The following is a 21,689-nucleotide window of genomic DNA, read 5'->3' as shown; positions in this document are numbered from 1 at the left end:
AAATACGAGCAAAAGAGATTTGACACCACCGGGGAGGGTTCCAACATGCCATCACGGTTATCCTGGTGGGCATCTGAGTTCTTCATGAAGTGAGAGATAGACTGAGTGCAATAACAAGAGCCAGACTGCAGAGAGAGAGAGGAGGAGATGGAGGGCAATCAGCTATCAGCTTAGACATCCCAGTCAGTCTGTCGAGATGGTTTTTAAATGCCACTCTGTCCCTGAACAAATAACTGGACCCTTAGGGTTTTTTTTCTTTGTGTGGCAGGCATGAAATTAAAAACAGCAACAACAACAAAAAAATAAAAAAAGTCCTCCATTTTTACTACATTTACAGTCTCTCGATCAATGCATAAACTTAGATTCTCAATGGTCCTCTGTTTAAATGTTGTCTCAAGAAGTCCTCTTGCTTCATTCTTAGCTCAGCTTATTTTGTCACAAGTAACTCACTGAACGATTTCAAGAGTACTTTTTCCCTGTTTCCTTACCACCGTGAATTGCGTGTCAAGAAAACCTTCCCAGTGATTTTGAGAGAGACAGAAAAGGCATGGATAGATGTGTTACACCTCAGCAGAGCACTCGGTTGTCTCAGGCTTCATTGATGGGGAACAAATAGCTGCAGCGTCTTATTAACCTCATGTGAAATAATGGTAGCAGTGGAGAACGGTGTGCTACTGCTGACATTACATAGACATGATAGAGTTTTGACAAGCATCTTCAAGCGAAATCAACCAAATTTTATTTATTGTATTACTGCACTATTATTGTCTGTATAATGATGGCAAACATTTCCCCTTTAATAATGTCTTTGCCACATAGACAAGAGCTCTTTGTTTTTTCCTCTTGCAGTGGTAACTGGTATTGGCTGCCGTGACAGAGTTTAGAGGATTACTGGGTTTTTGTACATGGAGAAATAGATAATCTTCTTTTGATCTGACCTATTGGCTCCTGTCTGCTGACTCTATAAGGCTTTATAATGCCAAGCATATGTTTTAGTGATTGCTGGATCTGGTTTGGTTTCCTCCCTCCTGAATTTGTAAGTGAAATCCACACTGTGGAATGTTTGATAACATTGAAGTTAGGTGCAGTAAAAGTCTTGAAACAAAGCTTTGGTATTGGTAGTTCCAGGTTCTGCCAAGCAAAGATACCCATTATGCCTCTGCGCTATATACAGTAGCTTACAAAACTAACTGCAGCTCTTAAACTCATATGTATTCATACCCTCAATACTCCCTAGAACCACATTTGCTACAATAACAGATGAAAATCTTTCAAGATGTTTCTCTAATATCTTCTGACATCTTGAAATTTTAAACCTGTAACAGGAATTTTTAACGATTTCCTGTGGAAGAAAACTCTTCTCACAGCATAATGACTGATGCACTGGTTGTATAGTTAGGATGCTCAGAGTTTTATAATTCATTTATAGAACAAAGAGAATATTTTCTTTTTTTATGTGCTGTTTTGTCAATATGTGTCTGGAAATACATGTCCCAGAGCTAGATAACAGCCCAACAGCTTTTCTGTCACAAGCAGACCATTATGACTGTTGCCATAAGGTTATGCTTGATACTTGTACATGAAACTTTATTGAAAATTATTTAGGGTAAAATCGTACTTTAACAGACATGGAAATGGAAAGGATGGTGAGCAGGAAAGTGTGAATAAGAAAAAGGGAAGAGAGAAAGAGAAAGGAAAGAGTGCATAAAAATAGAGAAAATAAAACAAAACAGCAAAAACATACCATACAGAAAATATACAGTAACTTCTAGAAGTCTGCTTCAACAGCTGTATGAGATGAGAGGGACAGAGAACAGAGAAAATAACAAAAGTGAAAAGACTACAGAAACCAAAGTAAACATACAGTAAGAAGCTTGAAGAGCATCCCTTAGTTATCCATGTGTGGAAGGCAAGACCTATGGTGATTACGCAATATTATTCAGGGTGGCCTATGTAACTGTTGCCGCAGCTTAGTATTTAGTATTACTGTGTATCTGTGAACAACTGGAACCAAACTCTTGTGGTATGTATGCATTGGCATGCTAGTGTACTATACAAGATTTACAAAGTTTCTTCAGAAGGAAAATATAAGCTTAATAGCAGGTGTGGGTGGCCCCAGACTCGCCCTACGGGGCCAAGGACCGATAAAGAGGTGATTCCGGCCCCAGATATCCAGAGAAACCCCAGATCACTGGGATACATGGAGGGCAGAAATGGGGAGGGCCGTACCCACCAGAGAAGGGCAAACCAGAGCACCAGGAGCCTGACCCCTGAGGACCCAAACCCTAAAGACCATAGTGACGATAAAGTTACTTAACCTTTACCACATTTTACTGATGCTGCATCTGCGCTAATTCTCTCTCATCAACATTCTGAATGCTTGAAGTTTATCACACGGCAGGGCAGTTTGACCTATTTTCTGATTAATCGAGGTAATACATGATTTTGGGACTTACTTTCTCTCCTTCATTTTCTAGAATGCAATGCACTCTTTTACCCTGACTTTTCACGGATCAGTTATATAAAAAAAGAAGTCTGTACATGTTATAGCATTTATTGCTAATATGCTCTATACAAGAAGTACATGATTCACTAAAGAGACACAAGATAAAAGAACATCATGTTTCATTTTTACGCCTTTCATTTCTTCTTTCACTATTTTAGCTACAGCAGCATATGTCATAACATCAGAAAAAAGTATAAGAAACAGCTTGAAGTCTGCAGGTCGGTAATTAATCAAAATGGAATACCATTGAAGATTTTCTGTTTTATAGTTCTGAAGAGAAAAAAAAACATCCATTAGGAAAGCCACTATCAGCAAATACAACCTGCTGTTACATGTGAGTTTATATTTTAGATTAGAGCTAAGTGAGCACAATAATAAAAGCATGCACAGACAATGTTTTAATACTTGTATGTTCCAACCTCTTTTTATACTGAAGTGATTTACTCCACAGATAAAATGTGATTGACTTTCTTTTTGGAAATACTGCCTGCCATACCCACTTGTTCAGAGTTTGAGTGAAAAGGTGCTCTTTGTAACTTATTTCAAGTTTTTTGTATATAAAAAAACAGGTTGTACAACTTTATGAATGAACAGTGATAGACATTCCAAGATTTATGGAAGCAAAAACAGAAAGCCTTTGAGTCAGAAGTTTGGAAAAAAAGAGAGGAATACATTTTGTATTTAATTCTTTTTATTATGCTTTAATGTGCTTGTTACAGAATAGCAATCTTGGCAGGGTTTACACATTTCACCTTTAACCGTTTCCACTGCAGATAGGCTGTAGCAACCCCTGTGATCCTACAAGGACATGCAGTCAAAGACAATAGCTGAATACATTTCTGCTGTTTTACAATTATGTCTCAAATTATTTGCCTTAATTTCTTATTTAAATTTTAAGCTCTGCCACATTTTTTGGAAATTATTATCTCTCCATTTCTTCTCAATGAGGTGACATTAACAGTTTGAAAGTACATACTGTCCTGTTATCCCTGCATATTTTGTTCTTTGTGATCATCTGTGCTGTTGTCATGAATAAACACAGTATGTGGGCTGAGCATTCTGCCTCTGACAATATTGCACCAGACTTTCCCAACTTGGTCTCTATTTCTCTGTGTTGCCTCTGTCTCTCTGCATTTCTCTCACATGCATGCATAATGCTGGCCCTCAGGTTGCTGATTTAGGGGCAGTAATTGGCCATTAGGTGAGGGACAGGTGCAGCTGCCTCTTTTTTGCAGCGTTAACAAGGCATTTCATCATGGTTAGCTGCTGCCGGTACTCTGATCGGCCATTGTTTTGATCACAATATTACATACCCGAAAATGCACATGCCAACATACACTACTTATATTAACACCTAGGTGGTCTCTGGTGAGTAATCTTGCAGTCAGCATTGTTAAAGCAGAGGATTTGAGTCCAAAAACAAACTATTAGACTTTTGTCTAATACCCCCTATAACTAAATGTAGCTCACCATATTAAGAAGGCCAGTTGACTTGACAGAAGTTATACATGTTTTAGGTAAATATATCCTAGTTCTTTCCTGTTGGGCATCAGGTGTAGTTAATAATAAAAAATTATAATAGCAACACATTTTTATATTCCTAATTCATAACTCCATATTTTGGAGACCAAGATGTATGGTTGTCCTGCTATCATATTCTCTAGCCTGAGCAGTAGGTCTCCATGGCTCTTCCAGAGTTTCCAGTCTTCTTTGTTGCTTCTCCAATAAATGCTCTCCTTCTTCAGTTAAAACCAGATCATATTTGGTTTGCAGCATCACTTAAAATATTATCTTTCTACAAATTTCCCCTGTCCGTAGCAATGGCCTATAAAGAACTGCTGCATTCAATGATATCAAAATACTCAAATTCACCCGATGTACTAATTAGGCACTTGAAGTTTTAAGTTTTAATCTTAGATTAAAGGTGGAATAATTGTTGTTTTATCACATAAAATCAATAAATGCAACATGTTATGGAAGGCACTGTATATGTGTACATGCAGTTCAAAGTGTTTTTATTCTGTACTTATTGCAGAAGAAAAACAACCTCACAAACAGAAGCAATCATGCACACAGACCTTTAGATATTTATTTTTTTTTGTAAGATGTTCATTTGCACATTTTTAATACAAGCAATATATCATCTGCAACAAGAAACTGTTTTTCTGCTGCATTCCAGGAGAGCAATTTAGTTTTTTCCAAAATTTGTCTGGCTTTCTGTAATTTATCATTAGCAGAAATACAAAGGGCTATTGTTATCATATAATGATCAATTTGTATTTATCACAGGACCTTTTGTAAAGTTCACTGTAAATAAATAGGAGCTAGGAAAAAGGATTGAGGAGCATTTGAAAAAAAAAACCTCCTTAGCTGCTTGTATAAGCACTCATTTTTAGGTGTCAAAAAAACAGGTTATGCACTGAAATTTCAAACAGGACACAAGATCTTTCATGAAAAAAAAAGATGAAAAACAAGCAGTTTTTGACTACTTGGTCGCTTGAAGTCCATTTCTTAGTTTATGGATCAACATTGCCTCTCTGGAGCTTCCATTTTCAGGTTCACCTACCGTCACTCCCCTCAGCATATCCACATACCCTTTCCTTTGCCATCTCACAAGCCAGTCAAATAGATTACTACAGGCGTTAACCCCATCGATTTGCTCCAAATGGCCTCCAAATGCCAGGAATTACATTTCAGACTGGGAGAGGGATAGAAATAAAGTGCTGTTGGATTTCTTGATGCTTTACTTCAGTGTTAAGTGGTGTTTGTAATACAGTAGAATTTTTTGCTCAGCTTTTTGGTTCTGCAGGAATGAGATTTTCCTTGTCCATTTCACAAATTGAACAGGTTGTTAAGTGACAACAGTGAAATATGGGTTTCCCGGTATTATTAATATCAATGTAAAAATTTCAAATGAAATCGCTTGTAAAAATTGTAAATATTTGTTTAATTTAGTTCTTCTGAGAAGTAATTCAGTCTGCATCTCCCCTAAGGTACAGACATCAAAACTTTAGTCTGAAAAAAAAGTACTTAGTTGTCTTCAGTCTGACCACATTCATTGCTTGTTAGATATAACCCATGTGACCCCTTTTAGGTCATTAGGACCCTGGTTATTATTATTATTTTTCACCCAAAATGGAATGCAGAATTTAGTTTATATTATCCAAGTCTGGAACAAGTTCCCTTAAAACAATAGAAGTTAAAGTAATTTCTTCAAATCGGAACTTAAAAACAAAGCTCTTTGTAGTTGAATAAAAGTCAAAGTGAAATATATAATGGCAATTCAATGTCACAATGCCTTCGACATTTTTCAATTTTACATTTTAGTTGATGTAAATTTTAGGCTTATTCTATTTCTTTCATTACTTTTTTATGTAGTTCATGTGCTTATTTTAAACCCCCATTGCATTTTTATCACATAAATACTAGTCTGCACAAATTCACTTCTGTTTTATCCAAATTTTAACAAGTTTTTGTAAAGTTTTACGGTTTCCAATACAGCATTCGCTATGACCTCTATGAAATTGTTGAGCTATAACATCTTCAAGACGGATTTGATCTGAGTAGTTCTTAGGTGCGCTCTCCACTTAGAATTAAAAGTATATAGGGCAGGTCTATCACTGCTGTCTCCTGACTGCCCCAAAGAAACTTCAAAAAATCCTCGTTACAAAAAGATCTTCCTTACATTTAGGTTTTAGTGACTGATATTTGCACTATCTGATCCTCATTTGCCAATGTGAAGTGAATTAGGTTAGTCTCTAATTATGAGATACTTTTTATAAGGTTTATGATTATGGTTTATTGTTTTTCATGTTCTTATTTGTGTCTTTTTCTCTTTTCCTGTGCATGTTTCCCTCTTCCCCTCCTGTCTTTACTTTGAGCATCTCCTCCCTCTTTATATACTATTCTTTTTGAGCTTCTATCACTTCACTGTTCACTGTTAAATTTTGTCTATTCAAACCTTCACAGCATCTCTACAACTGAGTAACTATTGATCAGGGTTGGAGTGGTTATGCTACCTAATGAGAAGCTAAATATAGCAAACGCTGCAACGGGCCTGCTGCGGCATTCTGGCTCATCTGCTGCTCAAAGTGTGAATAGTCACACCGTTGGCATGACAACACAGCGGTCAAGGCTTTATGAGCAGTCACAACAGATTGTGTGCTTGTGTGCAAGTTTGCCGCCCAAATATAGAAAGAGATGAATGAAAGAAATGGGAACCATATAAGTGAAGAACTTTGTAAAGCTAGTTGCTAAAAAAAAGGCAGTGGTTGTTAAGATGGTTGGACATTAATGGTACGAAATAATTTTTCTTATTTTAAGTCATTCTCTACTGCATTTTATATAAAAATAGAAAATGTTTAGATTCATTGTGGAGTCAGTAAAAAAAAATGTAATAGCATAAAAATTCCCACCTACATTCCATTGTTACCATGTAAGTAAATTGGCTTAAGCCTACATCACTGAGCCTTATTGTGTTCACTTTGACAAGTTTAGCTGCCCACACTTCTTCTTTGTTGCATGGTAACCAATTGAGTCACAATCCTTCAATACCAACCCACCTTTTTTTCCCAGCCAGCTGGTGAAAAATGAAGAATAAGCATGTGCTAATGGGATATCTTCTTTAATAGCCTACTGTTTCATTCAGCTGTGTGGCCACGATAAGGACTACCCACTGTGTCTAATCTCATCTTCTCTCTCTCGTTTCACCTGAGGCACATCTGCAATCAAGTCTATTTTTGACCAGCACTACTCCATGCTTTGCTTTGCTGGAATTCACAAGGGAAAAGCATGCCTAAACATGTACAATTATCAAAAGATATGTTCACTTCACAAAACTGTGAATGTGTGAAACAACAAAATTTAAATTTTTGCGTATATAAAGCTGAATATAATACCAACAAAACCTGGTTGGATATACAGTTCATTAAGCTCTGGATTTAAACTAAAAACCTTCGATCTCCACTTTAAGGTATTACCTTACTTTGCAAAGCAGATAAGTAACCTACAGAACTCAAAAAAGTTATTCACGAACCAAATGAATGATCTTTCAATATCATGCAAAGGTTTTTATATCCCTGAAAAGTAAACATTCTGTCAGCTAAACACCTCAATTTATTTTGTTTGGAATTTGTTCCACAGTTGACCTATAAAAACTTGATTTTTAGGAATTAATTGTTGCACGTGTTTGTATTTGTGTTATCCAACACATTTGAATACAACTCTTTGCAGATTCCATTTAATATGATCATAATGTAAATACAATAAAGATTTAGGAGCATAAGAAAGACAGAAATAAAGGTAAAGAGAAATTTATAGCAGTTTTTCAATATCCGATGTTTTGGATATCCACAAAAAGCCGGTCGTATTTACCCAGTTGATTTTTTTAATTCTTTTTTTATTGAATCAGATCCTTTCAGATACTTTCAAAGTATAACAAATTCTACTTACATACACCCATGTGCACTGCCTTTCCCATAGACAAGAAGTAGGGCTTTTGTTTTTAGTTTTTATGCAGTTGACTTGTAGCTATCAAAGTAAAAAAAAAAATACTTCTTTGTCACACCATCTGGCATTTATTTATAAACACCTACTGAATTATACGGTCTTTTGAAAAATTGAAGCATGAAAGTGTTTAATGTTGATAGGTATATTACGTTTAACTGTGGATGACTTAAAATCACAGCTATAACAGTTAGTAAACAATTATGTCCCAATCAGTAGCAAATATCTTTTTACATTTCTCCTCTGATGTTTTTCTCCTCTCATACCCTTCTTTCTCTGGTTGTCATAGTAACATGAAATGGTTGCATGCTGTAGAGCAAAAACAGAGTGGGGGATTGAATTTAGAGCCTGTGAGTTAGATTGTTTTACATGATGTTTTAGATCACACACACACGTTGTGTCATACTATCATTGTGGGGACTTGTCATTGACTTTTATTGACTTTGTGTTCATTTCTATGGCCTAACTAAATGACCCTTACCCTAACACTATCCATTACCAACACAATCCTAAACCTAATCCTAATAAACCTAATAAACTCATTTTACACTTAAGTCCTAAATCTACAGTAACCCGTGACTAAAGAAAAAAAAATTCTCATTGTGACCAGTTGACTGGTCCCCAAAATGACCTGTAAGTCCCCACAGTGTAGCTTTTTTTCTGAGAAACTGGCATTACAGTGTCCCCACATGGTAACAAATACATGCAGAAGTGCTTAAAGTCTCTCATTGTGGATGCAGTAACAGCAATGGCTCTTTATATGACTTCAGATTTTTTTATGCACCACATTTATCACCAGTAACAAAGCTGTATCTGAAGATTATTTTAGATTTTGATAATTGAAAATAAAATGTACCTTTTTGTACCTAAAAGCTAAATATATATTACATTACACTTGTGTAACACTCTTAGCAGAGGTGCTAGCAGTAACAGACTTTTCATGGGCATTAGACTGCTGTGGGGTAGGCATAAGTTAGGCTTTTGTTAGAAAGAAGTGCTGGACCCGTTATGAATACTCTATTTATATTCCCAAAACTGAAAAAACAAAAAAAAAAAAACAAAAAAAAACATAGAAAGTTCAGCGTATCCCAGCGTTTCTGTCAAGATTCTGGCTAAATTGTCAAGGTGTGGCAGCACCATAAGGGGTTCATGAGAAGTCAAATGAAGATCTTTTTTTCTGACATTGACAGAGTATTCCAAATCAAATTGCTGGAACTCAGCAACCTTTGTTTTTTAGTCCTGTGTTGTACTTTTTTAACAGAGCAATTTGTAAAGAAATACAGTTTACAAAATTGTTTTCTCTTTATGTTACAAACAACTCTGGCAAGATGCCATAGTAATTCAGTTGTTTACAATTTTTCAGTTCAACTAACATTTTTTTTATGAAAACAAATTAAACTGACTCCTGATGAAATCTAGAAAGTGTTCTGTCAATACATATCTGTGCATCTTAATTCTCTATCCATTTAGCCAGTATTAAAATGGAGGTTTCTATCCATCAATATATGATGAAATATTTTTCTAACTAAAAAGGTGTATATTGTATGCGTTTCATTTTATGCTCTCAAAACATTTGCATTGTTTACAGAGTACTGAGTTTGTGTTTGGTTTCTGGACTGGGGTACGATGAAAACCAATGACCTAGCTGGGAAGTTTTCTTTTGCTGATATTTCATTTCATGTCAGCTTTGCCTGCTATGGGGAGGAAAGATGACAACTGTAACACCCTTCTCTTGTCTCTGTTTACATTTCTCTTCACACATTCCATGAGGGGCTGTTATTTCAATTAAGGAGAACCTTAACAGTCAGTTTGAAGAGAAGAGCAAGGGTGTCTTCTAAACTCCAGGTTTTTTATCATTATTATAATCAGATAATGATAGACAAGCATTGATTTTTACACTCAAAACGTACATTTTTTTTGCAGTCATTCAATGCAAAAAGTCCCATTTCATTGTCAAGTTGCTGTACTGTATTTTAATTCAATATAGTTCATTTTATTAATATACTGTAACAGCACATGTCATATCAAGGCACTTTACAGAGACATTTCAACCAGATCATTCCGTAGGATTGGTTTATCTAAGGAAAACCAGCTGATTGCATTGACTCATTGACTCGACAGTAATCCCTCACACCAAGTATTTTAATGGATCGTGGTCCAATATGTCACTTGACATCCAAATTGACCAAGCCATTTGTCATGAACCTTTAGATGCACTGCTACTGGAGCCAGGAAAAAGTGTTAGAATGTACCTGGAGAACACTGCAGATACATTCAAAACCGCTGGATAGATATCTGATTGTTTCTTAGGTGACAAATTCAGAATTAGGAAAAAAGATAGGAGCAAAAATATTCATTTGCCTGCTGTATGAATGCAATTATCTATACTACTACATTCTTCTGTGTTGCAAAGTTATGTGCTTTTGAAATTAAGTACATCATGCTTCAGCACCAGCATTTTAAAGTGATTTGTTTATTTTGTCCTTCTGCTTGTGGCAGAACCTGTGACTTGTATTTGAAGCTGGCTTGATTTATTAAGCTTGGTTGAATGTCGTTACTATAGAGTCTAATCAAAATCTTCTATTTCTTCTGTCTTTGTGTCCTCTAACACCCTTCACCCCCCTGCTCTCCCCCATATCTGTCGGTGTCTGCAGTGCGACAATGCCAAAGGGCTGAGGGCTTTCTTTGACGCCATATGCTATGGTCCAAAACACCTGATGATCTTCGGAGGTGTCTGCCCTTCTGTGACGTCCATCATTGCAGAGTCTTTGGAAGGCTGGAATCTGGTTCAGGTAGAGAAATATTGTACATGTTATCACTGGTGTGTGTGTGTGTTCTTATATATGTTACCTATTTAGGACTGTTTTTGCTAACGCTCTGAGGACCAACAGGCCTTTTGGGGACCAAAGGCTGCTCCTAATGTGGCAGATCCCCATTTTCTTAGCCTAGGGTTATGGTTATGGTTAGGAATATACTGATAATGGTTAGGGTTATGGTAAATGTCAGGGTTAGGCTTAAATGCAGTAACTAAAATTATTGTAAGTCAATGTAGACTCTAAATACGGATAGAAATACAAACTTGTGTGTATGTTTGGGTGTTGATGTGTCTAAATGCATAGTATTTAGGATCATATATATATATATATATATATATACAGAAGCAAAAATCCAAAAAACATAAATGCGCAAAAAAACTAAAACCAGGAATACTCACTACAAGGGATAAATAAAATAAAGACCAGGCTACAGTAATGAGGCTAATAAGGAGATCGGGAGCAGGTGTGAACAGAGGCAAGAACAGAGCCAAGGAAAAGCAGAACACAAGAGGGCAAACAAGAAATATCTAAGAACTCAAATACAATCAGAAATAACTAGAACACAAAAATGGAAATAGGCCAAATAAAAACTCAGAGATAAAACTTGAACAGAACCAAAACCATGACAGTTTTAGAGGTATGGAATTAATCAAATTATGTTAAGTTTAGGAATATAAGTCATAAATGCAGTTATTGAAATCAATGTCAGGCAATATAAAATTAGTATAATTGGAAATACAATCTTGTGTTTGTGTTTGTATGGCGGGGTCTGTGTGTGTTTGCTCCACTGTGCATCTTTTTATACACTTGTGTATTGGTTCTTATTTTTTTTCAGTGTCTGCATAGTTGTTTAACATCCTTCTACATTGCTGATTTAGGAAACTGATACGAATACTTCTTTGTTCTTAGTTTGCAGTCTTTTATGAGCAACTCTATTTTTTTTCTAAGTGGAGATTTTTTTTTTAAACGTCTGTCATATATATATGTACTAGAAATTTAGTTATAAGAAATTATGAAATACACCTAATGTTTTAGTACGTGGTTGTGCTTCCCTGCATACAGAAGTGTTTTGTGGCATAGATTCAGCAAGGTGTTAAAATCATTCATCTGCAATTTTGGTCCGTATTAAGGAGAGAGGAGAGAATCGCACAGCTGCAGTTGCAGTATGCCAGCTGCATATCTATGATGTAAATCTCCTATTCTGTCACATCCTAAAGGTTCTCTAGTTGTGGATTGAAATCTCATACAGCAATAATGGTCATTTTTGAGAAACCAGCTTGAGATGATTTGAACAAGATAGCATGAAGCATTATGATACTGTACTTCAAGTATCCATTCCAAATTAGCAGAGTGCTTGGGTCCTGCATTATTGTGCAAACTTAAAGTTGCCATAAAAAAGCTTGATAAGAAACTGATTGGTGAGCTACAACTATCTCTGAATTTATCAGTGATTTAAAATCCTGTCTTGATATTTCATCATAATTCTGTCTCCTCCCAAATGCTGTTTTATACACTGCCCATATTTTAAAACTGGCAGGAAGGATGTTTTGGCACTTGTATGAAATAGCAAGTGTAAGAACTTGGATCTGTTGCTATAATTATCTACATTTATATTTTACAAATCATTTACACCAGCTGCTGATGTTGACATTTGATGCTATTAGTTCTGCATGGCATCACAACTGCAGATTGAGAAAATTAAAACCTTTTACTCTCTGACCACTTGAGTTGCAGCTCTCTGTCTGGGAATCTGCTCTGCATGCACCACAGAGGGAGACCGCCTCCTTTCACAGAAACATTTCATTTGTTGTGAACCTTCCAAAGGTTATCAGGCATAGATAAGGAGAGAGGAAGCTTGTGCTTTAAAGAGGGGGCATTCTTGAGGAGACTGCATTTTGAACTGAATGTCACTGGATGTTTTACGTTCCTTCTGCTTGCTGTTACCAGGAATCTGCTGCTTTTTATATTGCTCTATGGCTGCTTTCCTGTGCAGGTGTTAAGAGGGAAGTCATACATGAGATAGAAGTTGGGGATTTTTGTACCAGGGTCTTCATTTTTTTCTTGATAAGTCCACATAGAATGGCTCGGCTCACAGCTATGTTACAAGTGTTCTTCAATTTCCTCTTTGAGTTTTTGGTATTTCTCGAGGTTGCTTCTTCTTGTATGTACCTTAATGAAACTCTTTCATTCATCCCCAATGCCCAGTTAGTAAACCACCTAATTTCTAAATCTAGTTCTTAACCATTCTTGGTGGCGTTTCCCCGTTTGATTCCAGGAGTTTCTGCCCAGATATTTATGTACACTATTCAATTCACTTTGTAATCCCATTCAATGTATGCTTTACCTACCCCCTTTTATAGATATGACTATTTTAGGACCTCTTTGCCCAGTCTGTATCCTGGGTCCTTTCAGAGCTGGTAGACCACAGTCTTGATTGCTCTTGCAAATGAATCCTGCTCTTGTGTGGCCATTCTATTTTCAAAAACATTTATGTTGCAGTGGGATTCTTCTTCCTGATCTACTGTAGGATCTTTGCTGCTTCATATTAAATGACTTGTCTTTTGCGCATTTTACTATGCCCTGCTTTACAATTTACACATGAAATTGTTATAAAAAAATAATAACAAAGCAAAAATATTGCTCATATGCCTACTCTGTTAAAAGTGAAAAGATCATTTAACTTATAAGGTAAAGGTCAGTTTAATCTTGCCAGCCACAAATTACTTGGTGAAGTGCTGAGGCGTCAACATAGTGTGAAGTTTGGGAAAAGCTGCCACTAATTTGTTGGTGTCAGTAGTTGTATTGATAGCTTAGAAGAGCTGAACAGATAAAGTGCTCTGGAGAAAAAAATAGCCCTAAAATGTGTGTTCTTTAAAGCATAAACGTGCTACTGCACCTCTCAGAGGTATCTTTCCCAAATAAACTAATAAAAACAAGAAGACAGCGAACACTCATAGCAGTCAGTTAGGAAGTTATGGAGACTCGAAGACTTAGAGGTTCAATTTGTTATTGGATATATTAGGTCTGTAAAGCCCTAGCTTTGGGAGTTACTGCAGCAGATTCCACAAAAAGTGTTTGAAAACAAAAGATATTATACATTTTTGGCCAATACTTGTGCCGTTTTTTTCTTTTCTTTAGGTAAATCAAAATATGCATTCACAGGTTAATCATTTGAATTAGCAGCCATGCCTTTAGATCACATAGGGGGCTTGCTCAGCCTCTCCCTTCATTTGCCATCAATTGTTTATTTTCTTTTTATGAAATAAAAAAAAAAACAATTCATGGTCATAAGCAGATAAGCTGCTGAAAGGGCCAGAAAGTTGGCATGTGTTTACAGTGCAGGCATGGTACGGCCAAGATAGGTGCATCCTAGAGGAGGCCGGTTAACACTTTCTTACACAGCGCTGCTGCTTGTGTTTGTGGGGCAGGTAGGGGTTCCTCAGAGATCAGATTTCATGAGGATTCCATTTGACTTGTCCTGTTAACACAGCCATCAAAGAACCAGGGCAAAAAGTCTGCATGATTGGAGTGAAGGAATCACATTATAGCCTTGTAATGACATCCTTTGCATATCTAAGGTAAGACTGATTAAATTATATTATCAACAATATCTGATTTATCAATGAGTGAATCTTACACATCCTCAATTCCTTTGTATTTCAGGAATTAAATGCATTCTTTAAATTCATAGTAGATTATTTGGAAAATCTGCAAAAAAATTTTTAGTTCGGGTACACTCACAATTTCTACTTTCACAAAAGATGCAGTGTATGAAGATTCTACAATAGCTTCAAACTAGATTGATGCCCTTTAAGCAGACAAAAAGAAAAAAAAGGTTGCTTTAGCAAAAAATATTATGCTGTCGGAGCCATATGGTGGAGGGGTGAGATGAGAGCAAGTTTTTAATCCTGCACTCTGCAATTTGGGCCAGGTTTTAAATTTGATCATTCACCACCTAGATTATTCTGCGGTAAAACCATTTTGCAAAAATAAATAAATAAATAATAATAGATTATTAGAAGGCAGATTCCTTAAATTGTGGTGCATAGCTACCATTTGAACCTCAAACAAAACAACAACAAAAGTCATAGAAAAGGTTAATCCAGTGGTAGTGTCCAGGAAAGTCTTATTTTAAAGGCTAACCTACAAGAAGCTCACACTGCATATCGTCCTGATGCAATGTTCACATTCAGCTCTAGAAGCAAATACAATTTTATATTTTCATTTAGTTGTTAAAAAAATGGCATAATTGGCAGTAAAGTAGTTTCTCGGAAAATATGTACATCCAAAGAAAGATTATTATAAAAATATGATTATTAAAAAGAATATAGTTAGTTATCTACTAAACAGAAAAAGGGACTATGGATAATGGCATAATTAAAGCCTGATACACAAGCAAGCCATGTTTCATCCATAGGAATCATGGTGAGACTTTAAATCATTAATCCAATTAAGGAAAATTATGTATCTGTTCTATTATGTCTAAATTGTCTCTGAAAGCTCAGTCATCTGAAAAGTTCAGTTAACCTAGGCACAAACCTCAGGCGAAGGCATGACATCTACAATGAACAACCTTTAAAATTTAGCTAAGTATTGTGATTAATACCTAAAATATGATGTGCTTAATTACCAATGAATCTAAAGATAATCCTTGACTTGTCTAAAAACTATAATTGAGACTGACATTTAGGGTTAGCAAAAGTAGTTTATCACTTAAAACGGAAAACAGTTATTAAGAAATAAAATCAAAACTAAAGCATAAAACTGAAAAATTAACTGAAAGTAAAAATGTATAAAAAAATTTTTTTGAAGAATTTTCTTAATTGCCAAATATGTTGCAATTTTTCTTACATATGTCACAATATACATTTCAACTTGGAGAGACTCACATGGATAAAATAAGCAATTAAAAAGATTTTATAGAAATAAAGGAAAATAAATAATTTGGGTCCCAGCAGAAGACAGTATGATGTAAGTCGTCATGAGCCTCATGAATAAAGCTGGCCATACCATGTACAATGTAGTATACAGTGGGTAATGAGGGACGATAAGCCTCTCACGATGAGGAATCATACAGTAGGGTTAGTAGAAAATCAAAAATGTTTGAAATTCAGTCGGCCCTCATGAGGTGGTCATGGGCAAATCCTGCTGTTAAACCAGAGCTACTGTATGGGCCATCTCTCGGTGCTGAGTCCGATGTGTGGTTTTTGGACGTACAGTGTGAGCAGTTTGATTGTATCAGAACGTTGGGCCATCCAATGTAACAACATGAAACATGAACGACAAACTTTTCAGCAGGTGTTCCAGGTTAGGCTCATCAGGGGCCTTCTAGGTTGAATTATCGCTTAATCTCCATTTCTAAGTTCAAGTAAAACATTCTGATCACTGTGTAATACATCTAATCATTCATTCATTCATTTTTTTCAGAATTGTCTATCATAACATATTATAGTAATTTCTTTGACATTGTAATCATGATCCTGGACACTTTTTATTATTGAATTAATAACCCCGAGCCAGCACATAACTTCACAACTCAGTCTAAATTGCCATCAGACAGTAGTTCATAAAAGGATTAAAAAGAACATGGTTTCCAGTGGAATGTTGTGGGAGTTCAAATATTTACATATTTAGCAGTGTTATGTGGGTATACCATAATGTTCAGTATCTCTTAAAAGTGTACACAGCCCATAACATTGACATTTTGATCAGGTAAAACAATGACATCAATATGATTTCAAAACATTTTCACATATAGCTCACATATCCATCCATCCATCCATCCATCCATCCATCCATCCATCCATCCATCCATCCATCCATCCATCCATCCATCCATCCATCCATCCATCGTCAAAATGTTTGGTTTTGGTTTTCAGTCTTTTTTTCAGTATTCTTGTTTATTATATCTATTCAGGGTTTTTTTTTAAACCTGGCTTGCTTCATTTAGCTCTGATCATTCTTTGCTTCATCTGTGTCACTATGTCAAGTATTTTTATTTGTTTTTAATGTATTACTTCTTTATTTTCTCCTTTGCCAGATTCTATTTAAAGGGGTCCATTTGATTCACTCCTCATGGGTAGACATTGCTTTTTCATGCCATATTAAGTCATGCTTCTGTTTAATAAATGTCATAACTATTCACTGAACTGCCTCGGCCTGCATGTTTGCTTGTTGGGTCTGTTCCATAGAACCCCTCCTGACAACAACAGGAAAGTCTGATTTTATGTCATTTAATTTCAGCAACTAAAGTTGTGCCCCATGTGCTTGTGTGCATGCCTGAGAACACCAGGACATGCTTTTGAAATCAGTGGACTGTGTACTGGATTATATTATCGCAGATCGTGACCAGAGCATCACTGATCTCTTTGTCAGTTTGAAGCAACCTGGTGTCGTTGGTCAGCCAATAGCCTTAATTCCTCCACCTTTCAGGAGCTAGCTCTTTACTTTTGCCCTATGAGACCAGACTGTTTCAGAATGAATCCTGAAAAAAAAAACAGGACCTCAGGTTCAATTATCTTTTGAAACAACTGATATTTTTAAGAAGGTAAATTTGAATACACTCTTTAAATGTAATATGGACCAAATATGGACATAGAGCCAATTTATACCTGTTTATGGCCCTCATTTTGTCTATGTGCTGCCTGCATTGATTGTTGATGCTTCATTAAAGCAGGCAGTTTAGGGACCGAAGAGCTGTATCCCTGCTGGCCTATTGCAGTTTTCTGGGTTTTTAAACCTCTGTTATCTTGATGGTCTTTTTTTTCCCAAATTTTCTTTCTCACTCAGCTTGAGTGTTGGATGCTTCAATAAAACATGTAATGCCTAGCACTGCAGTATTCTACCTCACTTATGTCAAATCCTCATGTGTACCGTATCAATATTTCATCATTTCCAAAGTTTAGTAGGAAATCTCTGTGTGAGCAGATAGTCTGAGCATTATTTCAGTTTCATGCCAAACTTAAAGGGAAACAAAAATAATTAGTCCCTATACATACATATATATGAGTTTTAAACTATGGTTATTTAAGCAAGATTGTGGCCTTTTTCCGGCATGACAACTCAACTTGACTTCTTTTGCAGCAGAGCCTGAAGACTCCTTTGAAGAATGCTCTGTAAATGGGTAGTTGTGTTCCATTTCTCACAATAAGCAGTGGGACCTCTTCCAGGGCTTTTATTCTATGTATATATACAGTAAATTACATACAAAACAGAAAGATAAATCCTGTGCCTTTTCAGTCTAAATGGTTGCATTTAATAAACAGGCAAAAAACTAAACAAAATTATATTTTCTGATAGTTAATAGTAATTATGCCAGAAGAAGCAAGGTCAATATGAAAGACCTGTTTCACAGCTATGATATTTTTCGTTTTTTTGCTCTGGAAAACTTGGAAGTTGACATTAGCTCACGGAAAGACTTTGCTGGGCTTAAATCTTGGCTTTGTTCCAATTTCTGTGCAGTCTGTGGAATTATTAGAGATTGTAAGTAGTCTTACATCAAGAGTTTGTGCATGAGCCTTTTTCTTCCCTTGTATGTTTGTGACGTTTTCAGAGTATACACTGTTCTCTCCCTGTTTATCTTTATGAAAAAAGGTCCTAAAATGATGCCTACAGAGTTGAAACATGACGTTTCTTCCAGCATCTCAAAAATAACCACATAGAGGAGGCAGATTTCTCATAGTGAACAATTCTTTTTCAGTCTTGCCAGAATTCTCCAGACTTTCCACATGATGTATTTATTGTTATTTGTGAATTTATTGTGTTACATGGAAAAACTTAATGTTAAAATTAATGAAGAAGCTTACAGTACGAAACCTTGACAACATGATTTGGGCTTCTTAAAACATAGTAATAGTAGATAAACCACAATAAAAAAAAAAGAAAAAAAAAACTATTGACCTGAACTTTTTAATTGTTGTATCAAAGCGTAATTCATAATTGTTCAAATACTGTATTTTTTTAAGAAGATAACATTTTACTTAAAACTGGTAAAATTGTGCAACCACTTCTCAGTTTGTCTGTTAACTATTGCAGTCCTCTACTAATCAAATATGATACTGCCTGTTGTCACAATGACACCCTTACAGTTTGGAGTAAAGTCATCGATGTTACGGTTTTAGATTTGTAGCACACTGTTAGGAGACTTTTTTTTCCTTTGGTGCTTTAGTACCTTAGAGGTATATGATGCCATTTGTGGCAAGATGCGTATTGTTTATGACTATCACACTTAACAGCTGTGTTTACATCTGCATTTTCAGTGAACTGCTACAAAAGAGCAGATAGAAATCCTTGGAACCAATGGTCAACATAGTTCTGCAGCATAAATGTTTTTTTGCGTTTTTGCTGACGTTAGTCTGCACTGTCTCTTATTCTGTACCGCCTAGTAGCACTGTTTTGTTGTACTGTGGTGTCCAAGTGAAAATTAGAAAGATTGCAGTTGACTTCTTGCTGAGCTATTCTCTGAAGGTTTGATGACAAACCATCTATCCTCATATTTTCTTTATTGCTTCTTGGGTTTTTGCTGACCCCTGTACAGGTCTCCTTTGAGGATTAATTGCTGACTCCTTCTCCCTTCTATGTGATTGTAACTTTGGGATAAATCTGTTTTCTTAAACCTGCTAATTAAGCCACATTTTTCAGTTTCTTAAAGTTTATTTATAACACCTATGGGAGGAAGAGACCAGCGTCCTTTTCTTTTGAGTAAGCACTTTGTAAGTATATTTTGATGAAACACTGTGTTAAAGCTGAACCTAAATATCAAACTTTGTTGTCATTAGTGTTACAAATATGGAAGTTAAAAAAAGACAGATTTTGTATCTGCGTTAATTTAAGTCTTGAGACCCCGTGGGATAAACAGATGAAAAATATACCAATTATATGTTTTACTCTGCATCATAGAAACAGTTTTTATTTTTGTCATGAATGCCTCGACACTTGTAGAATGCACCAGTGCGTAGTGGGAGAGTTCACGCATGCTGTTGTGCCGATTCACAGTTCTGAATGCACGCAATCTGACAGGAAACACAGTCATTTGCTAATTACCAACATTTGTTGAATGCAGCCCGTTAACGTGTGGCAACTGTTAGAATCACATATTGAATAAACACTCTACTTCAGAGGCACTAATAAAAACAAGAGCTTTCAGAGAATCTCTTGCTGCTTTAGCTCTTCCTATTAAAGTGGAAACAATGACTATAAAACAGCTGCTTAACCCTTACAGATTCCTTCCACACCATGAGGAAAAATTCAAAAGGAATACAACATGAGTACATGCTGATTTCCACCCTTGGCTTTGAGTATCGTTGTATATAGGTTTTCAGAAGAAGGGTGAGAGATAGGGGAAAAGTGTGTAATTGGATGATAATGTTGGAGGGACCTCCTGGTCAACATCAACAATGGAAATAACTCATTAAATGCTTTTTTTTTTTTGCTTGTTTTCAATGAGCATTTAAGCAAAAGTCACCCAGTGTAGACTCTGATACTCCCTTACATTGATGTTCCATCTTTTCCGTTTACCCTTTTCCTGTTTAAAGGGTTTTCCTGCTTTGATTAGTATTTATTTAGGTCATAGTCCCATAACACAACAAAGCAAAGGACTAATTTAAACTCTGAGATGAAGCTAAAGCTTTTAATAAATAAAAAATGTGTTAAATACAAAGTACTGTATTTATAGCAATCTCAAAATTCTAAGTCTAAGATCTTTTATGTGAGTGCAGGTTTCCCTTCAAGTTTCAAAGACCAGAATCAATAATTTAATTGCAGAATAGTTTTTTTTAAGAGCCAGTCAAAAGAATATCTCCTATAATGAGAAAAATACTGACTTACATTAAGAATAGTGACCATTAAATATAGTTTTTTTGTAAACATCCGTTTAGGTTAATAGTATTAGGATTTGCACACAATTGTTTATAAGATTAAGGGTAAAATAACCTTTTAAAAGTGAAACCAAACTCCTGTTTAGAGTCTCCTCTTAAGATGAATTGTGCATTATTACTCTATGTAATTTAAAGCCACTTTTGTGAATAGGGCAAAAGAGTTGGTGAACAGATGTTATGCATGAGATCTCACAATATTTAAACACTAGGATATTTAATAAATAAAAATAATAAAATAAAGGAAGTATTTTTTTTGTTGATTACTTTGACTTCTTGATAGGAAGCTTGAAAAATAACAAAGTTACAAAACCACAGATCAAGTCTATATTTTTCGCAACGTCAAAGAAAAAAAAAATGGCAACAAATTCAAGTATTATCCTAAATTAAGATACTTGGGGGAGGTCTGTGCACTCAGAATTCTTTTCTAGTTGATTGAAATAATTATTTTTTTTACCATATTTTTCTGTTAATCTGTGGCTTGCACCGTTAAATCACTACAGTAAAGGAGACCTTACAATAATACAGTATAATTATTCTATAAATCAGTGCATCTAAAATACAGTTGAAAATAGAAATATTAAAAGGATGAAAATTGTTTAAAATCTTGTCTTGTTTTCTTGAAACCAACAAATAACATAATCCTAAAGACTTTCAAAGGCAGGCAGTTTGAGTTGTGAGGAAAATGTTTTGTGTTGTTTTTGTTGTTGGGTAGAATTAAATAATGTAAGAGATTAATTTATCTATTATGCTTCAACTGAATAAAAATCTACTGAAGATCTTGAAAATATTCTTTGAAAATGGCAGATTACAAGTTACATATTCTTTCTTTCTGTTTCAGGAATTGACAGAAATAACTAAAACGCTTTAAATTGGTTCATTGGTTTCGATAGCTGCATTATAAAATTGTATATATTGACAATAACATTGTTTTTTGTCTGTTTCTAAACTGTTAAATGATGTTTAAAACCAGGTTAGTCAAAAAACATC

General features: G+C 35.5%; 1 protein-coding gene across 1 annotated transcript in view; it reads left to right on the top strand.

Annotated features, from left to right (window-relative positions):
• gabbr2 (gamma-aminobutyric acid (GABA) B receptor, 2) overlaps positions 1–21,689 on the top strand; it is a 271,798-nt gene that overhangs the window by 64,142 nt on the left and 185,967 nt on the right. The window contains exon 2 of the mRNA XM_038288754.1: positions 10,666–10,803. Within this exon, the coding sequence (XP_038144682.1) occupies positions 10,666–10,803 (138 nt within the window). The remainder of the gene's footprint in view (positions 1–10,665; positions 10,804–21,689) is intronic.

The sequence above is a fragment of the Cyprinodon tularosa genome, unplaced genomic scaffold (assembly GCF_016077235.1).
Source record: "Cyprinodon tularosa strain WSP-4 unplaced genomic scaffold, ASM1607723v1 ctg26, whole genome shotgun sequence".
NCBI lineage: Eukaryota > Metazoa > Chordata > Actinopteri > Cyprinodontiformes > Cyprinodontidae > Cyprinodon > Cyprinodon tularosa.
The sequence above is the reverse complement of the archived record's forward strand: the minus strand, read 5'-3'. Positions and strand labels throughout refer to the sequence as shown.